The sequence below is a fragment of the Catharus ustulatus genome, chromosome 9, assembly GCF_009819885.2.
Source record: "Catharus ustulatus isolate bCatUst1 chromosome 9, bCatUst1.pri.v2, whole genome shotgun sequence".
NCBI classification, from domain to species: domain Eukaryota; kingdom Metazoa; phylum Chordata; class Aves; order Passeriformes; family Turdidae; genus Catharus; species Catharus ustulatus.
Window position 1 is genome coordinate 16,174,986 of NC_046229.1, and position 23,712 is coordinate 16,198,697.

At 41.8% G+C, this 23,712-nt stretch overlaps 2 protein-coding genes across 16 annotated transcripts in view; one reads left to right on the plus strand and one right to left on the minus strand.

Moving 5' to 3' along the window:
• Positions 1–550: 550 nt before the first annotated feature.
• LMO4 (LIM domain only 4) lies at positions 551–15,681 on the plus strand. Its single transcript, XM_033068031.1, has 5 exons — positions 551–935; positions 3,136–3,374; positions 10,177–10,273; positions 10,633–10,788; positions 14,934–15,681. Exons 2-5 carry the CDS (start codon positions 3,139–3,141, stop codon positions 14,940–14,942), a joined length of 498 nt encoding a protein of 165 aa, XP_032923922.1. The 5' UTR covers positions 551–935; positions 3,136–3,138; the 3' UTR covers positions 14,943–15,681.
• The window catches only part of LOC117000414, a 44,889-nt gene continuing 24,575 nt past the window's right edge, over positions 3,399–23,712 (minus strand). For 7 of the 15 annotated variants that reach the window (XM_033068017.1, XM_033068025.1, XM_033068021.1 and 4 more), the window contains 4 exons: positions 22,178–22,398; positions 19,350–19,495; positions 18,248–18,398; positions 3,399–5,623 (listed from right to left, as the gene is read on the minus strand). In XM_033068017.1, the coding sequence (XP_032923908.1) occupies positions 5,429–5,623; positions 18,248–18,398; positions 19,350–19,495; positions 22,178–22,398 (713 nt within the window). In that variant the 3' untranslated portion in view covers positions 3,399–5,428. The other 8 variants (XR_004418758.1, XR_004418757.1, XM_033068027.1 and 5 more) reach the window with 7 other exon arrangements.

Below are 23,712 nucleotides of genomic sequence, written 5' to 3' on the forward strand. Positions count from 1 at the left end.
GGCGGGGCGGGGCGGAGCGGACGGTGCCCTCACGGCCCCGCGCCTCCCCTCAGCGGCCGGGCGGACGGCGCAGCCAGCGCTGCCCACCTGACTCCCTCCTTCCTCTCCATTCCCCTCCTCCTCCTCCTCGCCCCCTCCCTTCCTCCCTTTTTTTTTTTCCTTTTTTTTTTTTTTTTTTTCCTTTTTTTTTTCCCTCCCCTCTCACTCATTCCTTTGTCTTCCCGGGGATTGGCAGGTTTTATTATTCCGCCTGAACAAGCCGGGGGCGGATTGGCTGCGGCGGGCTGACGAGGGCGCCGAGCCGGAGTGTAGTTGGGATTCTGCTCTGTCAGTAACACATGTGTGAGGGCAGCGGGCACACGCGCACCGTGCGGGCACACACGCACTTGCAGCCTCACGCTTAGACGGGCACAAGGGCCGCCCCCCGCGCCCCGCCAGCGCCGCCGCCGCAGGATCCCGGCAGCAGCTCCGCGCCCGGCCCCGCTCAAACTCGCCGGCTCCCGCCCGCTCCGCTGAGGCGCTCCGGCGGGCCGCGGCCGGCCGGCTCCGCGCCGCGGGAGGCTCGGGAGCCGCCGCAGCCCGGAGAGGGAGCGGAGGTGAGGGAGCGGGGGGAAGCGGCACAAAGTGAAGCCACATTGCCAAACTTGCCCGGCGATTGCAGCAGCGAGCGGCGGCGGCGCCCTGCGTGTGCGGCTCAGCGGCGGGGACCGAGCTCTGCAGCTCCCCTCCCGGGAAGCGGGAGCTGGAGGAAGGACCCGGGCAAACGCCTCTCATAGCAATATCTATATTTTTCCAGCCTGGGCTGCCCCTTGCCGGGCGGGGGGCTGCCTCCAGCCGGCGAGAGGGCGAGCGCTGTGCTTGTTTCTTTGCAAGAAGACCTCTTCAGGCACCCCGAGCGGCGCTCCCCGGCCTTTTGCAATATAGAGGGGAAGCAGGTAAGAAGTGCCGGTGGCTCCCCCGCGTTTCGCAGCGTTCGTGTGCGCGGTGCCCGCCCGCTGCCCGCCGGGCGGAGGGCGCGGAGCGGGCCCCGGGCATTGTCGCGGCCCCCCGTACAAAGCCTGGCGGCGGCCGCCGCTGGAGCGCCTTCCCTTACCCCCCTTCCCAGCTGCCGCCGGGAAAGGGCTCTGCCTGCCTCGGCTGTGAATGGAGGGGACGGGGGGTGGGGGTGTGGGGGGAGGCTGGGGCACCCGCTTCCCCCGTAGTAAACACTGTTCTGAAACAGTGGCAGAAAAGATCAAAGTGAGCTCTCTGTTTCTCTCCTCTCCTGTTCCCTTCCTGCCCCACACACAGTCTTTTGTTTCAATCCAGGAGAAATTCGGTGAATCACCTAATTAAAACCAAGACGTGAATTAAGCATCCATTTTTGTACTACAAATTTCCAGCTCTCCGCTTCTCCCTCCCTTAGTCTCCATTAAAAAAAGCACCAGAGACGCTGTTAAAAGGGGGGTATTTTGCCTCTAGCTTCTAGCTCTGCTTTCTATTTCACTGACTCCTATCCCAGGACCAAAATTGCTTGGCTCTGTAATTACTAGAGTAAGCCTATTTAAGTTAAAAGCTTTCCCCCCCCAACTCTAAATGAAACTTGATGAGGGCCCGTCCTTAGTTATCTAGGGAGTCACTTTCTGGTCAGTCCTCTTGATTCATCTTTTTAGATTTAATCAGCATTAAGGTATTGCTTGTCCTTAAGAGCTTTAGCTTAATGGGGTTACTGGATGGTTTTCTCAGTGTAACGTTTCCCATTTTATATTTATACATATTTGTCTCCGACAAAGACAGGTTAAGGTGGTGGCATGGAGCCTTTTTCTTTCTTTTAAGAAATCTGAAGTGATTTAAAGCATAGGAAAACGGTTTAAAGACTCGGAGCAGGAAATGCAGATTCATTAGGCTGTAGCTGGAAACTGTAACAAAAGGCAATTCCTTGAACAAATGCATCAGAAATCAATTTACATAAAGGTACACGATGCGTTCGGATAAATGCAATGCTAATGGCTTTTAGAGTGGTTTTCTTTCCAAAGTCTCGGGGTTTTTGTTACAGCTTAATTGGTGCAGTTCTCCTGGTTTATTGTGCGGTCATTGGACGTACCTCCAGGTACTCTTTCTGAGGAAATGTGTGTTTAAATCTGCCTCAGTTCTCCTCCTGCAGCCGAGTTGGGCCAGTGGCAGGAAAAGTTCGTGCTCGCTGCTCTGGACGTATCAGTCTGAAGGTCCTTAGCAGATAGCCAGATGCCTCGGCATGAGCACATACGGCTTACAAAGGACAAAGACAAAACATGCTGCTTAATTGGCAGTAAATAACTTGATCTTTTTATAGTATAAGTGACTAGAGGAACACCGGGAGTTTATTGGACCCTGGATTGAAGGCAACAAATTAATCGGTTTAGAGTAAGCTTTATGAATTGATTCCTATATTATCTCTCGGTTGTCCTGCTTGCATAAAGCATTTATTAGAAAGTGAAAAATGCCCTTAGTAGCAGTTTCGGGGGCGGCCAGAGTAACCGCAGCCGGAGCGATGCACTTCATTACTCTGCTGCTTTCCAAGGGTCGGTAAACTTTTTTTTTTTTTTTTTTTTTTAGTAACAAAGCTTTAGCATTTAAACTGCTGATCAAGGGCAGATTAGCGAGACAAAAGTTGAGTATGTTTGTGTAGGAAGTTAACAGGCGTCCTAAAGTTCAATGATCTATTATTCGGGCCAGTGTCCTCAATCTGGAGTGTTTTCTCTGGGTGTTTTTAGTTCTCCAAAATAAAACTACAAAAAATAAAATCCCAGGGCCTCGAGGGCCGGTCCGGAGCCCCTCGTTACTGCTCCGAGCCTACGGAGCCTCTCCTAGACTGAAAAACCAGTTTCACAACTTTTTTTTTTTTTTTTTCCCCTCCACTCTTCACACACTTTTTTTCATAAGCAAAACAAACCCCGGGACTGTTCCTGACTTGTGAGCTGCAGCTGCACAAGCCCGGAGCGGGGGGGCGGCGGGGCGGGTTGCGCTCGCTCTGCCCCCCGCGCCCGCCGCTCCCCGCCAGCTGCGCGGCCGCGCCCCCGCCCCCGGCCCGGCCCGGCCCGGCCGCCGCTGCCCCGCGGGGCCCGGAGCGCGCCCGGCCCGGCCCGGCTGACCCACCCCGCCCCTCTCTCCGCGCAGGCCATGGTGAACCCCGGCGGCAGCGCGCAGCCGCCCCCGGTCACGGCGGGCTCCCTCTCCTGGAAGAGGTGCGCCGGCTGCGGGGGGAAGATCGCCGACCGCTTCCTGCTCTACGCCATGGACAGCTACTGGCACAGCCGCTGCCTCAAGTGCTCCTGCTGCCAGGCCCAGCTGGGGGACATCGGCACCTCCTGCTACACCAAGAGCGGGATGATTCTCTGCAGAAACGACTACATCAGGTGAGGCGACGGCCAGGCCGGTGAGGACAGCTTTCCCCCTTTCTTGCTGCCTTTTTCTCCTTTTTTCTCTTCTTCCACCCACCTCCCCCCCTCCCTTATTTCTCGTGGTGGGTGTCCGCAGGGCAGAGGGGTGGGCTGGCTCAGGATGGCTCTTTCATTAGGAGGGAGAGACGTGCGGGTGCGGTTGTTAGCGCCTAGCCCAGGGCGAGTTGCGACTGCCAAGTGGAGGAAAGAGTTGGGGGGGCTGAACGACGACTGTAACTTTAAAGTGGTTTGTCAGCACAAAACAAGTCCTAACTAAAAATAAACAGCAATCAGAGAGGCTAAATTAATCTGCTTTGTTGTAGTGTTGAAGGAGAAGTGTGCATATCTGAACAGTAAATGTTAAAATCGTAGGGCTTAAATAAGGCTGTGGCAGAGGTGCTAAATAATGAAATGCCTGCCTTTAGTATCTGATTAATTATGATATTTACATAAGCACCTTTAAACTCCTTTGAGTGGAAACAGAATGACTCATTCTCTCTTCTCCTTGTGAAAGAGCTGATTAACCATCAGTTGGAGGGCCACGGATTCTACTTATAGGAAAAAAACAGTGGTATGATGTTTGTCTCAGCATTGTTACAGAGAAGCTTTGAACTGCTATTTCGCTTAACTTCCAGTATAGACAATGCAAGAGATAGCAGAGGAGGTATATGCTCTTGCCCTTTATTTCTTATCTCTTCCTCTTTTGAAGCTGTTTGCTTTAAGTGCCACAGATTTGGGTAGGGGGATCTAAGCCTCACTAATCTCGCATCTGTTGGGGTACAGTAAGATTATGCAGAGTATCCCTTCCAACAAGTTTCCAATATAATTATTAGAAAGAATTCATGAGGTCAGGTGCCCGTACGATCTTTTCAGGTGAACTCAAGCTACTTAAACTCATTAATTTAAAAGGAGGCATTTTGAAGGATTACACATTTAATTTGAGTAAATGGTTTGATAGACTGATGCACATGAATGCTTCAAGGAGGTGTTCTGTTTCAACATTCAGTAATTAAAAAAAACAACACAAAAGCCCCATACCTTCCTAGCATCACAGAAATGCTTAGTTAAAACAAATTGTGTTCTGTTTAAATGCTTCTGGCTCCTCATTAATAGTAAATGTCAGGAGTTAACCCAGGATTTCCCTTCTTCCTGATGGCCAAGAAGTTCCACTTTTTTTTCCGTTCTGAAGAAAAAAATCCCTACCAAAAGCAGCTATCAAATGTTACAACTTTGCTTATACTGTAAAACTTAGGTTTGAGAAGATGTGGATTGTGCACGGAGACCTCCTTAGTTAAGAGGATGAAGTTAAGATTTGGTTACTCTGATAGTGCAGTCTCTGACCTGGTACGTGGCTGTGGCTTCACATAGTTAAGTAAATGAAACAGGTCCTGTGGTATGTTTGAGGAATTGAAGCCTTAGCTTTGCTAGTTTCAGAGGTATTTTTAGAGAGAAATGCTAAAAAATCAGTACATTGTGGGTGCACAATGGTGCTTTTTGGTCATCATCCTAGGCAGCAAGCCTAAGCCTGGCAGAATAGTAATTAAATAGAGCAGAATGGTGTTAGGGAAAGAGTCTCGTTTGAAGTGGAAAAATTGACACTACTGTTAAGATGCACTGAATAGTACAGATTCATCACTCGACCAACACCATCAAACAAACCCTCATGTCTGATTGCTACTAATTAAAAAGAGAAGATGCGTCCACTGTGTCCCAGAGGCAAGTTCAGGCAAGCTTATCGCAGTCCTCTGGTTTTGTGTTGCCAAAAATTAATACTCGTTTATTTTAATGTAGGCGATTATGAATAGGATGCTTTATCAGATGAGGGGTTTGAATTGATCTCCTTGTCCTATCGCCTGACTTGTCTTTAGATCAGTGTAATTTGACTTGCAAAAATAACTCCGACAGATGCTTGCTGAAACTCGAACTGGACACTGTACACCCAAGGTGGGGTAGGATGGCCTGGTGCTGCCAGAGCCGAGTTAACTTGGAGCTTTCCCGCTGCAGATGGACTTTGCAGGCCTCCTCGTGGGTCATGCTGGTGTGAGCGAAGCCCTCGCCCTTCCTGTCTTTGAAATGGTCACATTTGGCTGTGGAGGCAGTGCCACTCTGCCATCCTTCTCCCCTCTCAGTTTTCTGGCGGGCATTTGTGGTGGTGCGGTTCTCTTCTCTAGGCAAGAGCCACGGGCACAGTTCTCAGCCGGAGATGCGGGGCACGCTGGACACGACTGACAAAATGGGAAAGAGGATTGATCGGCCCGGCAGGCGCCAGGTGAAAGGGACTTGACTCCTTCGGGCCAAGACCACAGGGCCATTTATTAATGAGCTCTTTAGCTGTCTCAGGCTGTATGTGGCTTTTTTTGTTGTTGCTTAAACAACACAGCACTCCTCTTTCTCTCCCTCTCCCCCCCAACACCCGTAAACAGATTGGCCGTAGAGCTACAGCTGCAGCTTTCCTTGAAGACCAGGGTTCCTGGGAAAAGAGGGAGGTGAAAACCCCAGTCCATTCCTCTCCCTCCCCACTGCGAGCAACGCGCTCAGGGAGGGGAGCGGAGCGCAGCCCTCCCAACCTTGAGATGCCAGATAAAGCAGCAGCGTGGCAGCGAATCCGCACAATTAAAAGCTTTAATTAGTGTCTCCTCCATTTTCTCTTAGTTCTGATAGGTTTTATCTAATGAGATCTGGTCGCTGGCTTAGATCTGCTCGGAATGACGTGTCCGAAATGAATGAGAGCCGCGTCGCAAACAAAACATTTAATTAACAAAATTGGCCTCTAAGAGAGAGCAGGGAGTGGTGGGGAAGGGGGAGAGGGGGAGACTGCCCGGGCGCCTCTTAAAGGGGCAGCGCCCGGTGCCCTCCCCGGGCGGGCGCTCGGTGCAGCGCAGCGGGGGTGCAGCCCCGGGGCGAGGGGCGGCCGGACCCGGCCCCGCCGCAGTGAGGCCGCTCCGGGGAGGGGGCCGCCGGCAGCCAGTTCATTTCCCTGGTAATCAGCGGCAAGCTGCTATATTCAGGGAATGCTGTCCCTTTAATTGAACAGGCTAGGTAATTAAATGGCACTTTTCCAATAGGACGTGCTAGGTAAATCTAATAGTTGGTTATTTAATATCACTTTGAAGTCTGCCCACTCAAGCACAATGACAGCACAGGAGCATGTGAACTATTAGCTAGGAAAAAAAAAAAAAAAACAGGATCTCAAAAATTAATTAAATCGCATGCAATTTAGGGGGAACGTTTATCTTGATTTGTCATAACAGAATTAATTCAAGGCCTCCAATTCACTTGGGGGCAGATCTGTTACTCTGAATTAACCAAGCGTAATTTGGCTGGTTTTTTTTTTTTTCCCTTTTTTTTTTTCCTTCCTCTTCTCTAATGCAGCACTTGCCATTATGCACAGCCCCCCTTTTAAGTATCAATAGCTTCTGGTGCTTTTAAGGTGCTTGGTCTCTAGTTATTCTGAAGTACCTTTAATGGACTTCGCTTCAGGCATAATTTCTGTGTTGCCTTCCTTTGTTACATTTAATATAGCTGGTGCAGAATTTAGATTAAATGTGGGGAATGTACAAAAACACTGATTCTTTCTGGATCAGTAGGTCTGGATGTGCATTTCTCTTTGCTAGGGCTTGGATATATGTATGTGGACGCAAATGTGCACCGTGTCATGTAAGAATCAGTGCTTAAATCCGTATCCACGATTTTGGAAAGCAGTGGAACCTTATTTTGTTAGTACAAGTTGCTAGAGACGCGTTTCTGCTGATGCTGAATTTTGAGCAGCAGGATGGGAAACTGGGTTGAGAAGATTTCTTGGTACTTTCATTCCCACTCCTACTGAAAGTTCTGACAAAAAAACACCACCCAAAAAGGCCCCACCACCAAAAAACAAACAAACAACAACAAAAAAAAAAACTAGAATCATTTGGGGGTGCAGGGAATGCTCTGTTTGAACCACACAGTAGTTAATTTAAGGTGGCTCAGTAAAATGCTGCTAAGTGTAGAAGAGCTGCCTTGTCCGTACAGGGAACCTCTTGATGTTTGTGATTGATTGCATTGCCCAAATGTTGAAATATTAATGACCTTCTTGGACTGAGGACCCAAAGAGGAAACTGAAACCAATTCTGTCATCACAATTAAAGAGTCCCCTGGCTTTAATTAGCCTGACCTGGGGTATCTCTACCCATTGCTGCAGTTAAAGAGAAAAGAGCCCATTAAAGTCCAGTCTGAGACCGATAGCTACTTAATTGAGCACCTAAAGCCTCAAGCCTTTTAAATCAAATACTGTCCTGGACAGTCCCCCTGGTTAGATAATTAGCTCTCCAGCTTCCCAGAAACCATGCAAAACAACTTTTTCAGTAAAGAATAGCTAATGTGGAAGACTTCCTTTGCTGGTAAGGAGAAATAACATTTTTTTAAAAGATAAAACTTCCTGTTAATGGCATTGCAGAACAAAACCATTCATGACAGTAGAAAAGAAAAAATAAGTTTAATTTTCTTGGTAAATAATAATAAGCAGCGGAAAGGTGTTCTGAGTTTGTAAGTAATTTTTAGAAATTTTAGCAGAAGATTTAGCTGAAGTGGCTTCCCAAAGTGGAGTTATTCTGGGAACATGCCTGGGGAAAACTTAAGATGTGTGGAAAGCCTCAGGATTAGTTTGCCTCCGTTTATTAGAATTCACAGACATTCAAGGTGTGGGACCACTCTAGTTCAGAGAGAATAGTATAACAAATGAATGCTTAATGAAGACAAGTAGTGCAATGAGATCAGCATTCTGAAAGCTGTGTTTTCAGTTGGGTGGTGCAGTTGTACAGGGGGAAGGGGGAGGTGAGAGAGAGCTCACCACGTTCAGATTCTCCTGGACAACTGACATCATCTGTCCATCTTCGCCCTTCTACCCAGCAATGCCCTTGCTGCCTCCCCCTTACTCTGGATTGTTGGATCTTTGCTCCAGAAATGTAGCAGTGCCTTCTGCCTCCTCTCACAGCCCTTCCTGTGCACTGTCTCTAGTGCCAACTTCATTACTAGTGACGATGAAGGAAGAAAAATGCATATTGCAGGGCTTTTGGAAGTAACCTCGGTATGTCATTCGGAACTGGTCCTGGTTTGGAAGATGCCCTAATAAGGGACCTTTGGTTTCCAGACAGTGCAGTCCCTTTGGCGGGAGGTCCTGACAATGTATTAGTTCAGCTTTCCCTTTGTAACCGCTGTGATTCTGCAAGAACGTGTCAATGTGTCGTGGATCTCAGACTAATTAGTTTTGAAATGGAGTTTTGATTGAACTCTTCAAATCGATGCTGCTGCAAAATTTGTTTCTCAGCTTCCTATTAAAAGCCATCTTAAGGGGCAGTTTTACTACTCTCTCTGTCGTTCAGTCGATACATTTAATAACAACTTACAGGCTATTTTCAATAAAGTGGCGACAGCAAATTAGTAGTTTGAACATGACAAGCCTCCTCTGCAAGCTCAGATTCTGAAAATTCAAAGCAATTATTTTTATACAGAGGCACACTGCAATCATTCAGATTACGGGTATTCTGTTGTAATGCGTGTCCTAGGTTGACACAAACAGAATTTTATGACTTTATTTGGACAGGAAGGAGATGCAAATATTAATATTTATTATGACACCAATACGCTAATTTGTAAATCCTATTACTGTGTTTTACATCGTGCAGAAAAGTGGGTCTGTGACCCTGCCAGCTAGTTCAGTTTCCTTTTTTGCTGCAAAATGAATTGTGGTAGTCTTTATAAATATTTGTGTCTATTAGAGACTCACGCAAAAGCAAATAAAGGTTTTTCTAATTCGAGCTGAGGCAGCCTGTAAAAGTAGAGCTCAATAATCATTACTGTATTATATTTTGAATCAATGTGTTGTGCCTTTAAATGGATTTGAAGAATTATGTATATATTTTTCTTCACCACTCTTCTGCCTATTCCCCCTTCCCCCCACTGCATGTGCCCCCCCCCAATGGCAGATGTTGTGGTCTCATTTGATTGCATAGGAAAACTGCAGTGATACAGCAAACACCCAGAGAGATATGATGACAAATGGGTCCAGATCCCGGTAAATTACTTTCTGCTCAAATCGAAATTTCATTCAGTTTGTTGCTAGCAGAGATGAAGTAATCTAAATTGTGGACTCAGGAGCAGATAGAGGGAAGTTGGAGCAAGCATTTCATTATCAAGAGAGAGAGAAGGTTAGGATGAAAGAGATGAGCAGAGGCAAATCTAAAGTGTTGACACCATGATTGAAAAGGTTAACCCATACACATTATATATCAACCTGGATAGCAGAGAGTTTCTAATGGAAACTCTGCACTGATGGAGGTTTACTGGAGTTTCAATACACTGAGCATGATGTCTTCTTAGATATACAATCAAATCCTCTTAACCCTTTTGATGACTCATATCTCAAGATATGATTAAAGTACAAAAGAGTTCTTCATATAATTTCAAGGACACAATGCATTTAAACTCCAGTCATGAATTGTATCTTTTTTTTATGATGAACCCAGTAATCTGATAAAATGTGTGTAGTACAGAATTGTTTGTGTTTCTAGAGGTGTAAGTCAATATTTCTGATTAAATCCTGTGTAACCACATCCAAGGTAAGGTGAAGCTACCAGTTGTTACACAAAAATATACTTTTTCATATTATGAAACATAAGCAAGGTGGAAGATGGGGGTCAGAAGTCTAAAATAGTTGCGTAATAAACCCTGGCAGTGATGTGCAAAAATGCCTAGAGCCCTCTGTGTATTAAATTATTCACAATCATCACCTCTGTTTCAGGTTATTTGGAAATAGTGGTGCTTGCAGTGCCTGTGGACAGTCCATTCCTGCTAGTGAGCTGGTCATGAGGGCACAGGGCAATGTCTATCATCTTAAGGTGAGGGGTTTTTTTTCTGTGTACTTTCATTCTTAGCAGCTGATTAGTACTGCTATGCCTCTTTAGTGTAAAACCTGCATCTGCTTATTAATGAAGTGCAAAATAATAACTAGAAGAAGGAGTATCTAGTATAAAGCTTTCCTTAGTGCATGGCTTTGTTCCCTCGTAATGGGTAAAACTCTGCTTGAGTTATGTACTGCATAGTCCCAACAGGTAAGACTAATGCCATATTTGGAGATACTAGAAACCAAGCAGCTCCATATCTCAACTGCACTTGCAGTCTCTGAAGTGTAATTTTCAAACCTGCAGCATACTTAATTTGTGCTGTAGTTTCACTTGCTGTCTCTTTTCTTTCCCAGTGTTTTACATGCTCTACCTGCCGGAATCGCCTGGTCCCCGGAGATCGGTTTCACTACATCAATGGCAGTTTATTTTGTGAACATGATAGACCTACAGCTCTCATCAATGGCCATTTGAATTCACTTCAGAGTAATCCACTACTGCCAGACCAGAAGGTGAATACTCCACAATTACTAATAAGCTTTCTTAGAGCTAAATGAAGATCAATTTCTTTTCATTCTAATAGTGGACATCCCCTGCCCCTGCAAAGAGACCTTTAAGTAGCTGAACTTGCCTTAAGTTATTTAAGCACAGGGTGTGGGGAGAAAATAGTAACCTTTTAAATATGACATACAGGGTGAGTCAGTTTATTTTGGTTTGGGCACGTGCATCTGTACAGGTGTTGAGCTCCTTATGTACAAAGCAAAATGGAGAGCATACATTAATACAAACTTCTAAGAAAGAGAAGTATTTTATTTTATAATCTTGAAATTAAGGGCTACAAGAGAGCAGGTTTCTGAGGGAGGAAAATTAGATCCTTTAATATGGAAATAAATGTCTTCTGAAGAGAAGGTTCCTGGACTAAACGAATGTATTTCATTTTAATATTAAGATTTTAGTTGAGGAAGCATGCTTGGGTACTCTTTCAGAAGTATTTTCTTGTCTGTTTTGTGTGTCATAACTCAGAGTTTAAAACCGAAGTGCCATTTTCTTAACGTTCCATAACACTAATAGCTCAACTAGGCATTGTGTATCTCTGTGGTTGATACTTTTGGTTTCTAGCTAAATGAGTAAATTATGACTGTACAGATCATAGAGTGAAGAAGAAAAAAAATTTCTGATCAACAGTTGTCTTGTAACTCTGAAACTAGATAGTTTTAGATGTATTTTAATCTTCTTAATCAGTCCTAAAGCTATGCAAGTGAGTGCATTTTGATAACTGCTGTGCCTAATTTGTAACAATTACTGTCAACCTTGAGTTAAGAGACTGTTCATTCCACCCTGGTCCAGAAAAGAGTGGATGTATGACTCTTGCACATAATTTTATTCACATCATATTTCATACTGATTATGTATTGATGACATTGATTCATTTACTCTTTACAGCGCCACTTGCATGGATATTAAATCTTATTGACCACAGATGAATTTTAATTTCAGATTGGTGATAGATTTTTCCATCAGCTCTGATAGTATATTTGACTTTTTCATCATTAACCCAGGCAATCACACAGCACTGAGTTATTGCAATGAAACAAAAAGTGCACACTTCAGTTGGTAATTCTTTATAGATTTACAATAGGAACTTCATTAATGTCTGTAAGGATCACAAAAAATAACATTTATCTGCAAGTAGGAATTTGGAAGATTAGAAAAAAAATCTGGGGCAAATGCTAGGCTGATCTCTTCTGTAGTGTACAGTATATTTTGTAGTGCTTTTAGTCAGTGGAGAAACATGTCTGAGAAAACAGAAACTGTTCTTTAATTTACATTATTTTTTTGGTAGTGTTGCTACATTTCAATATCTGTGTTTGCTTTTTTTTTGCTGTGCATAAATTTACTGATTAATTTTAAGTATTCTTTCAAGTCTTACACAATGAATGTAATTACATCAAAATATAAAGCATGGACCTTTTTTATTTACTTAATTTGTCAATCGAGGTGATGAGAGAATTGAGTACAAAAATGCTACATAGTTAGGCAGAACAAAGATAATTAAGATTGGAAGAGAATGTGCAGCCTCTTCTCAAGGAAGTACAAATACAGTTAAAGATTCATAGATTTATACTGTTGTGAATTTTAATGAAACAAATCTGTAATATAGACTAGCTAGCAGTGATTCTGTTAAATGAATATTTATAGGTATCCCATTCCAAAATATAGGTAAAACCATTCATCTTTATACACTGCAGTAAAAGGTTTACCATTCTGAGAGTAGTTTATCCACTTGTCTTCTACGAATGTAAAGTTTAATGTAACTTCAAATAGGTGTCTAAATTGTCATTTAGTTTTATCAGTTTCTTTCTCTGCCTTAGCAAACATAAAAATGATTTAGTTGCAATAAAAGCAGCAGACATGATGAGGAACATAGAACATGGAAAGAGAAGCAGAACAGGGCTGGGCTTGCCGAGCTCGTGGCTGTAGGTACCTGGTGGGAGTAAATGCAGGAATGGTGAGAGCAGGTTTTTGTTAGCTCCTGTCACTGACTGGAGTGGCATTGCTGGGCCAGAGCTGGGGCAGGTGAGCAGCTACTGGGGAGAAGGTTGAGGGGACACATAGTTTGAGGAGTTTTTTTCCTTTACAATACAATCTCTCTAGAAATTGTTCTGCCTTCTCCTACTGGTTTTTAAAGGGAATCGCAGAGCACCGAAACTCCAGAAAACAAACACAGTTAAAGAGATAAGTTGATAATTCATGTATTTGTCACGTTTGTGGAACTTTGGAAGCTACAGGGGCAGTTGCTAACAGAGTTATGCTTTATATTTTGCTTTTTAACAGTCCAAAGATTTTAACAATAGAGATGTTTTCCAGAAAGCTGCATGTTTTAGGGTCACTAAAAATTAATTAAATATAATAAATAATTAAAAATATTAATTTAAAATATTCTTCCACTGTAACAAAATTGGCTGTAATGCATACTTTTTATTAAACATTACAGATCAATCACTTTCTATGTCATTCTATCACTAGAGATTACAGAGAGAGCAGAATATCCACAGGTTTGTTTGTTTTATTTAACCAAAGAGACTGAGACTCCCAGCATTAAACCCCATTTTTGTTGTGCATATGAGGGTGACAGTTATGAACTTACTCTAGTCTCACTGCAGTGTGGAGGTGAGCAGTGCAGGCAGGAAAGGTGGCATGGCCTAACTTGGTTTAAAAACTTGTTGTTTTTTTTTTAAGGAGGCAAACGCAGGGATGTTTGCTATTCCTGCATTTTGCCTCCCTGAGGCAATTCACACATGTAAGTTGTAACTTCCCATCACTTGCCCTGTAGTTTAAAACACCCTGTTTTCTCTAAACTCCGTATTGCTTGCCTGCAGAGTGCAAACTTAGTTTGTGATGTCTTGTGCACCATTTCATTTGAAGGGGCTGTATAAAGAATTCTCTCTGCTTTTTTTGTACTGGTTGTATTCCTGTAGTATTTCTTGTTTGCAACAGTATTGCCACCTACTAAAAGTGTAAATTTTCCACCAGTTGGCAATGTTTGTACCAAATACTTGTCTTCAGCTTCTATACTTTTAAATAAAGTATGAGTTACATTACATCTCTTAGAGAAGATCTTAAAAATCTTCTAGTTTATGTATCACTCAACAATTCCCTTGTAGTTACATAATTGGTGTTGTCTGTGTCCATAGTAGAAGATATTTGATGCTCATTTATTAAATATGCTTGCTGGCTGCTCCCTAATCTTTGTTCTGGACAGACAAATTACCTTTCTCACACTGAGCTTCGGCTCTGGGGAATTAAACCTCCAAGCCTCTACTACTTTAATTAGCTTGAAAGTGGGGGGTTGCAGTTACTAATAGACCTCAGGCTTTTAGTAACTTAGAGAAAGGGTGAAAAAAGAACTTCCTGGGAAGCGCAAAATGTCATTTAAAAGCCATAAAAATCTAATACATATTATTTCATTTTGGTAATTGCAAACAGATTGTATTTGAGGACTATGGATGATCATTCCTATTTTGTCCATGAAAGTTTAGATTTTTATTGAGTTAGACACTTTTAATTATCACAATTCATTAACACCAGTATGAAAGCACATGTTTGACTTCATATATTAAAATGTTTATGTAACATTAACTAACGTACCAGATGAGGAATTTAAATGGGAGGGGGGAATCCTGAAATATCTATATTTAGCTCTTGTGCAATGCAGCATATTAACCAAAGTTGCCTTGGGAGGATATTGGCTGTACTTCATATTTGCTTTACACACTATTTCTTCCAATTACAAGATCATATTACTCGCTTCTTCAAAGGCAAGGCATAATGGTTCTTCCCTTTCAAACGCGGCCCAGAAAAACCACCTTATTCACTGTATGATTTGTTACCAGAAAGTACACTTATTTCTTGTTGTAGCCTCTTTTTTTTTCATGTCTGCTTGCTTTAGTAGTGGAACTGTGAAAAATGCTTGGTTTTTGCTATTTAAAGTTGAAACATTAGCAGTATGAATGGACAGTGTAGAAAGCCTTAATCAAGTCACAGTTGGAAAGTAGTCCAATAAAAAAGAGATTAGTGAGTAGGGAAAAACAAAAGCAGTCATGTTGTAGTTTCCTATCGCAAATTTAGCTAAGATACCCATTTTTATTTCTTACAGGTCTGCTAAAAGGTCAGAGTAATGCAGAATGCGTGCCTTCATCTCAAATTTTGTTCATCACAGATGGATCCCATGTCTCCAAGTAGACAAGTCACCTTTGTAGCTAGCATCAATGCCAGCTCCATACCATTGCACCTTCTTTATTCTTGATTGCCCTTCCCACATTTATTGGTGTATTAAAATGACTGAATATGAACATTAAGGACTCCATGAACCTGGGCTAATGGGAGACTGTAGAGAAAATGAAAAAAGATCCACCGGAGGACATCTTGGGGGGGGCGGGTGGGGAAGATGACTAATGAAGCTAATTAAAAGAAGCATTGAAATCTGCTTTCTACCCTCATTAACAATTAGCAGGGCACTGGCCAGTTTGTACCCTGTGTTTTACCTTAACAACATTCTATTTGCTCTTTGTATATTTAAGTGTTGTAAGGAAATGTGTTTCAATCAAACTGAACATGAGATAAAGATGTGGCTTTTGTGATACTCTATCACAAACACTTTTATTGTATCTCTGTAAAATACAATGTATGTATGCATGTAAGTGTTTTTGTCCTAATGTTGCTACTTCCCATGGCAAAAGAAAAAAAGAAAAAGAAAAAAAGTCAGGCTCATAGCAGCTACTGTGTAGAAATTTTCACCTACTTCTAATTTGCTGAATGAAGAAAAATCTTTTATTTGTGATATTTTCAGAGACATTTGCTCTAGTATGGTGTATTTAAATAATAAAAAGTAAAACAAAACTGAATATGGGTTTTAGAAGCTTTGCCTTTCTCTTTTTTTAAATTATATTCAAAACATTCTGCACCTTCATCTTACATAGCCGTTACCTTAATTGTCAATTACCTTTAAAAGTAGGTTTTTGGTTTGGATTTTTTCTTTTGTCTTATGCCAGGAAAGACTGCTAAACTACTTGACCGTGTTACTTGTGGCAAGGATAATGACTACTACTTCAATTTTTTTTTTTTTTTTTAATGGAGATTCTTAATTCTGGTTACAGCAAGTACATTATAATTCCTATTGCAGTGAATTACAGCGCACACAGAGGTACTGTGGTCTCTTTCTTTCCAGTTCCTTCTGTGTTAAGGATGTGCCTGTCTCTGAGCATGCAAGCATAAGAGGGTATGAATGTACCATAAAAGGTCAAAAAAACAAAAGCCAACGAAAGGTCTGTACCTCATGCAGAGCTCTAGAATTGAGTATTCATGAAAAAGAATACAATAGCTATTCTGATCTGAACAACATAAAGTTGTTTGCTGGGGTGAGAGACTTTAACTTTTCAACACTGATAATCTTAAGGAAAGAAAAACCTCTTTCCTGGGCTGTTTCTGAGAACTAGCTGATCTCAAAATATGATCTGTTCTCTGAAAGCAAACAAACAAAAACCACCTCCCCACAAAGCAGCAGAGCCACATCTAAGCTTAGAAAGGGAACAACTTCATTTTGCATGTTTTTCCCATCAGCTGTTGTGTGCTAGATCTGTGCAGAATACTTTTCAGAAAAAAAAAATCTGACTTTTCATGTTTTTAGCAAGAATACTAACATGGATCTGTGGCTGTCCACTGTATGCCTTCAGTCGAGAATCTGCAAGCAGCAACTCTGCCTTTGCTGCAATTCAAAGCAAATCAAAATTAAGAAACTCTACTTTTATAGGAAACAAATATATTCATAACACATCATTATTTTGTTTAATTCTTTTTTTAGAAGGTGTTCACTGCTCAGCTGCTTGGTTATGGAGTGAGCTTATTTTTGTTCTGATGCCAGTACACAAAAAGCTGATTTACAAATTTATCTGTCTAAACAACCAACAGCAGATATTTTTGTTTCAGATTCTACTTCATGACCTCCAGTATATTGGAGGGCTGGTGAATTTCTTTTTTTAAAAATTCAGTGCTTGAGGAAGAAGCACTGTTTCAGAGAAAAGAAAATGTAGCAATGTACAGTATCAGACAATAAATACAAAAGACTACTTGCATAACATATAAAATAGCACAACATAAATGACTGACACTATGTATGACTTGTAATTAAATGCATTTGTGGGTATTTTAAATAAGTTTCTAAGCTTTTTGATCTGGCATTAAAGTCTTCAGAGTCCTGCAAATTGTGCTGCTTCAATATCTTTGAAAAGACACTTGAAGTCATATGAATATAGAATTCAAGTATTAGTGAGACTGTAGACATCTTTTTATATTATTTCAGTATAAGCACTCAAGGTACAGTGTTTAAATCTAACATGTACAGATTTTTGGTTGTCCAATATAACCTAGAAGTGCTAAGAAGATAGCTAATAACTTCTGGTAAGTAATGTAGTATAGCATTTAGTGATGTAGAGGTTGAAGTTCATTAACAGCTTTAAATAAACTATTATATGACTCATTTGTAAAGCACAGCTACCTATTTAATAGCTTACTTTAAAAGCATTTCTTAAGTTGCAGACCTATAAGATTACAAATGTCACTCATGTTAGCATAATCCACATGCAAGTGATGAAGCCTTTGCTTTGATGTGCTAAATTGCAGGAGGACTAATGGAGCTATGAATATACAATAGAACATATTTAAGTAGTATTCTTGCTTTAGGTAAAACACTTTCTTGAAACCAGAGGCATTTCACACAATGAAACAGGCTGTAATGGGATGGTAGGTGTGGGCAGAAGGCTACTGGAAACACTTAGATTTGTCCTTATGTGAAAAATCACTTCTTTTTAAGGAGATCTGTAAAGAAAAACACATGTATTTGCTGCACTGTATTTAGAGCTGCTGAAAAGTCAAATAATCATTCAATAAGAGCTTCCCTTACTTTCAAAAATGAATGCTGTTAAAAAAGAATCAAAGGAAATATTACTAATCTGAAATCATCCTCATGAACCTGGATAAAATGCTCTGTCTATACTGCATCTAAACATCTCAATCATATAAATTGTCACTCTTATTAATGAAACAATTTTGTAAAAAGATTGCCCTCTAAATGGGTTTAATGTTTTTACCTATCCAGCTGTCTAGTTATGAGATTTACGCATCCTGGCAGGCAGTGGGACATTAAGCCTTTCCAAACCAAATTCTGTTTGCAACAAGATACTGTCTTTTCAGTCCTACATGATTTATCTTTAAATATTTTAACAGGTTATGCAGTATCTTATGAAATATAAAATGAGAATGTCTTAACAAAATGAAGCCTATGAAATTAAGTCACATCTTCAGAATATTAACCACACTGAGTTTGTCTCCCTTTTTCCCTGTTAGTTAACACTGATAAAATTTGCATCACCTAACATTAGGGTAAATACTAAAAAAACCCCAAAACTTACACACTGGCAGAGTATGCCTTGCTGTCAAGGCAGTGGAGTCACTGTTCCTGGAGGTGTTTAACGAAGGATCTGGACATGGCACCGAGTGCCACAGTCTGGTTGACACGGAAATGTTCAGTTTGACTCTGTGATCTGAGATCTTTTCCAACCCGATTCTGTGATTTTAAAAGATAATTTTAATTTAAATATTTTATCAAAGTATTTTCCTGGTAGTTGTATGTGAACTGTGCAGCTTTTTGCAAGTATCTATTCCGAACAGCTCTATTAAAATAAAAAAATCAAATTGAAATTAGGAAATTTATGTATATACAATTTTCTAAGTATTACAATTAATCAGTGGGAAATTGTGTTCTGGGTTTGACGGCACTGCCTGAGACTCCTGTAAATATGCAGTACCAGATAACCCTTGTTGCTGCTTGTTACTGTTACTACCTGGTGCATGCCTATTGTCAGTCCAGCTAAGCCACAGACAAGCTTATTGCAATTAAATAGCAATTTGTTTCTATGAAACTGCAATTAAAGTATTACTGATCAGCCATTTTAGATTGGCAGTGCTGTGACTGCATGTTAAACAGAGGTGCTCTCGATTCCTTCCTGCAGCTGGAGAGGCGAGTGACAGTGAGGTGTAACACGCTCACCTCTGTCCCTTGTCAAGCTGGAAGTATGAGTCCTTGGTGAAGTGCTCTGATCTCATCAGCAGCATGCTGAGAGCGATGACAAGTCAGGGCTGATCTCTGTAAGTTGAACTTGCAGCTTACAGGACCTGAAGTTATTGCTGTTTCTGTTCCTGTATAAGCAGGGATGTGTATGCTTCCTACGGGGATGTTTTCAGCTCCAGATTGATTCTGCTGAGAATGGACGGCAAGTTGTGGGCCCCAAGCCAATAACGTTCTGCAGGTCCTCACTTGTTAGAGCTGTGTAAACAGGGCTACTATAGCTCCTTAATCATAACTAATAAAAGACCAGAAGAAAGCAATCAATTACCTTATAAGTTTGGTTTGTTTTGTTTGGATTTTTTTTAATAAAAAGCAGAAGTTCATCTGACACAGTGATTATTTTCACGCTCACACAAGGGATGAGAGTTTAAAGCAATCCAATGGGCTTACCTGTGTGCACCTGGGGGTTGCTGGCAACTATATGCTTGTGATATTCCCAGGAAGCTACAGTGCTCCTCCCCGTAGGCTTGCAGAGCCAACCAGCCACTGCCTGGAGTCCCTAGCCAAGTTTGTACCATTCCTGGTTGACTTGAAATCTGAAATGTAAATTTTTGGTGCAAATTAAAAACTTGTTTATAAGAACTCAAAGAGGAATTAACTTTGTAGTGGTAATTTTGTTTTTTAATTATCACCATATTTTAACAAAGTCTGAGACATGTTAAGTTCAGTTCCCTGCATTTTTTGTAGAGTGGAGGCTGTAGACATCCTGGTTCCTCTGCCAGAGGGGATGACATCACACCTGTGGCATGCATGAGATAAGCATTGCTTCACTTAGGCACAGGTTCTTGTCTGAGAGATGTTCCTTGTGGGGGTGGAGGCTGGGGTCCTGCAGTATGACCCATGGGGAGGGTGATTGCTGCAGGGAAACTGCACCAGGTTTGCTGGTCAGGTGGCACGTGGATAACAAATGCCACCTGAGCAGCTCTTGGCTCCTGGCAAATGGCAGGTAAAATGCCTGTGCTTAAACCTAAGTGAAAATGGCCCAGCTGACAGTAATTCATTCACCCTGCTAGAGTGGTCTTATGTCTGAGCCCAAGGCCTGAAAAGAGCCCTGTGTACTGGAGACAGATGCTACTGTGTTGAGGAATTTTTTTTTTCCTTCCTCTGTGGGTATTTTTTAATGAGTTCTGTTGTTGTGTTTCTTTTAACAGTAGTTCTAGCATTAAGGTCACAGAAATGTTTTTGCTGTGCAGGAGGCTGCACAGTTCAGAGGGGGAGGCAATAGGGTGTAAGGGGGTGCCTGGGGGTGGCTCACCAGAGACTTTTTTTACCCCACTCACCTGTAGCTTGTCCACTGAAGGCCCTTGGAGGAGGGCAATATTGGGGAAGGCTCTGAGGGGGGCTCAGGCTCCTGAAGAACCCGTCCTGAAAATGGCCTGGGCTTTCAAACAGCAGAGCATGCACCCCAGGAAGGCTGGAAATGTTAATAGGCGCTAACTTTCAGCAAATGTAAGCTGAAAGTTCTCTCATATTCATCATCGTAATGGAGACCTTGTAGACTATTTTGCTGTTTTGTTCCCATGTGTAATATCACTCTTACATTTTTGTGATCATTTTATCTTCTTAAATCAGTTCTCTGCTACATTATTCATCCGAGCTTACAAATGCTAAAGCTTGAAAATTGCCTTTTTTTAAAATTATCAAAATGTTTATAAAATACAATTCTTTTTAGAATTGTTTTTATTCGCTGTGATGTATTTAACTTTAAAAAAACAAAATCCAAACAAAAACCCTCAACAATTTTGTTGAAACACTCCTACAAACTGTAGCATTAAGACCAAAATTAGGCTTGAGACATACCTGATGAAAAATAATTTTTTTTGAGAGAGTATAGTGGAGAGAAAATGGACATTTTGAAAAATGTTGTAGTTCCTGGCTGAGTGCTGGCCCCAGTGAAGCTGCCTGTGAGGAGGGTGCTGTGCTGCTGAGCACAGTGAGGTGGGCAGCAGGAAAGGAGCTCCCGCAGACAGAGCCTGCCCTGCCACCTCTGCCAGCACTGGTGGGGGGTCCCCTCTGGTGCCCATCGTGTCCTTTGCTCCTAGTGCTGGCTGCTGAGCAAGCCAAAGCTCTCCTGGTGCAGTCAAAATTCCTCTGCAGCTACATCAGACAATGTTTCTTTCTCACATTGTTGGAATATGCTGTTAATTACGTTTTGAAATATCCATATACTTTTCCTCTTAGGGGATCTTATGAGCAAGGTTCTTGCTAACAACTTCTGTGGTTCACCATAACCTCTCAGAATAATCATTGCTTCCATTGAACCTATGCCAGTTGTTTTTTTTAAACTAAGTTGAGAGAATGGGGCCTGTATTAATTCTCGAAAGGCAAGAGATTGCCCTGTTATTTGGGGAAATCTTGATTGCTTACAATATGAATAAATGAACAAGGCAGATATTAACTTTACACCTGACTTCAATTTCTTTGAGCAGTGAAGAGATGTCCAGTAGGAGGGTAAAAATCCAGCTGAAACTCATAAGCCAGCCATTAATAGGCTAACTTTATTGTGCTGTAAAATCTTCAGCTGCTTATACAAAGCAAAGGGGTAACGAATGCGGTATTTGTCTTTTATTCTTAGAAAAAACCGTTAAGATCAAACAGCCCCTAAAAGACTGAGCTGATATGCATCCCACTTACATATTTTTGGATATTGTCTGATATTCATTCCACTGATGTATTTGATAGGTAATTATATCAGCCATATCAAGATGCTGATACCAAATAGTGGAAGACTTCAGTGTTTTGCCATAAAGCTTATACCCCTTGTTACTGAACTCTCATCGCACTTGAGATCTGCAGCAATCATTTGAAGGCTGTAGTTGGTATTTTTGTGCTTATGCACATTTAAAAATTATTATTCTTGCTTCATCAGTTAGTCTTTTTAGCTGACTTGGAAAAAAAGCATATTGCAAATGAGCTACTATTCTTATTTGTTGTTTTAAGAAGGGTAAGCACTGAAGTATTCAAATGGAACAGATTATACCTTTAATTACATCCAAACAGGATGCTGAGCTGATTTTTCTATTTTCCGTTTAATTGCTATAGTTCAAAAAGATATTGCAAATTTGTAGATGAATTATTTAAGCATAGCCTTCTGGCCTCTGTGTTTATGGGAGAGACCAAACGGGGGGGAAAAAGAAAACAGAATTTAAAGGAGAAAATTACTACTTCCTTCTTAAAGAAAAAAGCTTGAATAAAACATCTTGGGGGAAGCATTTTACCTGGATAGATATTTTATGCTTCATGGGAGCACCTTGGGACTCCGTGGGGATTTGTTTGTATCCCAGCCACAGCGGGTGCCTAACTCCTGAGGGCCCCCGTCTCGTGCCACGGGTACCAAAGTGCTGTTTCTTCTCCAACCTGCTCCTTGGTGACTGTGCTGCTTCACAGATGGGATCCCAACCAGCCACCCTTTTCATGGATGTGCTAGATCTCCCTTCTCCTATGTACAAAATGAGAATAATGAAAGCAAGAACAATTCATCAGTTCTTAAACCAAATATATTTCCATTTCGTTTGCATATGCATGTGTATGTATCATTCACCCTATATATTTTGAATATGTACAACGATATTACAGCCAGTGATAAATCCTACTCACTTACTATATGTGTTATTTGCTGCAACATTAAACTCAGTAAGAATTTTATATGTAACTTGTACCAAAACTAAATATATTGTGAAATTGATGCACAGTTGTAAACAAGAACATCACTCCCTGCTTCAACACAGTTGAAGGTGGCAGCTTGTGTGGCAATTCTTTTGTAAACAACTGCAGACATTCCAAAGAAAAAGCCAGTTAATTACATTTTTAATGATGTTTTTAGAAAACTGTATTCTTGGGAGGGGGGAAAACCCCCAACCTATAAACCAACAAGAAAAAGTAAACCTAAAGCTTGTGCTGTATAAAGAAATGCTGTTGGTGAAAAACTGGACTCTGCTGGATGTAAGTCTCTTGCACCCCCCATCTTATTTTTTTTCTTTTGCTGAACTTGCCTGAGTAAAGTACTTTTTTATAGCTCTGCTGTGAATTCAAAGAAAGATGACACTGGCACAATCTATTTAAGTTTTTTGGTGGATTATCTTATTTCATTATTTTCAGTACTGCAAAGGATGTGCTACCCACTTAGAGAGCTGATGCGGTGCATTGCAAAGCTCAAGATGTCCTCTTAAACACACAAAGCTTATGCAAGGCCGTGACACAACTAGGTTTTAAACATCAGCAGTGGTGGCAGCTTTGAAGGGCTGATATGATACAGCCTTGCCAACACGTCACAGGTTACAGGGAGCGATTCAGGAAGAAACTGAACTAACCAGAGTAAGAGTAGGACACAACTTTTATTGATGAAGTTCAGGGGAAAGAGGCACCGGGGGCAGCTGTATTAATCCCATAATAACTTGAAATATAATCAGTACATTGCTGCAGGGATGGCTAGGAAGGCAGGGAGGTGGAGGTGTCAGGGTTTAAGTTCACAGGCTTTCCCAGTTCATTAAAAAGTGAATCAATCAGAAAAACAGGCTGGCTTTTCAAAGGGCTGGCAGTTGTGAACAGGCTTCGGACGTTGGGAGGAACACAGATGGTGAGCCCGGCCTCGTGCAGGGGCTGCTGGAGCTCACCAGCCATTCATTTGAGGAGAGGCTGTGTTTTACCCTGCTCAAGCCAGTAAAATGTGTTATAATGTGCTAGGGGAGATTCTGGCTGGATTCTGAGAACTTAAAAGCTAGGTAGTGTTGGTGCTGTGGGCCATATTAAGGTG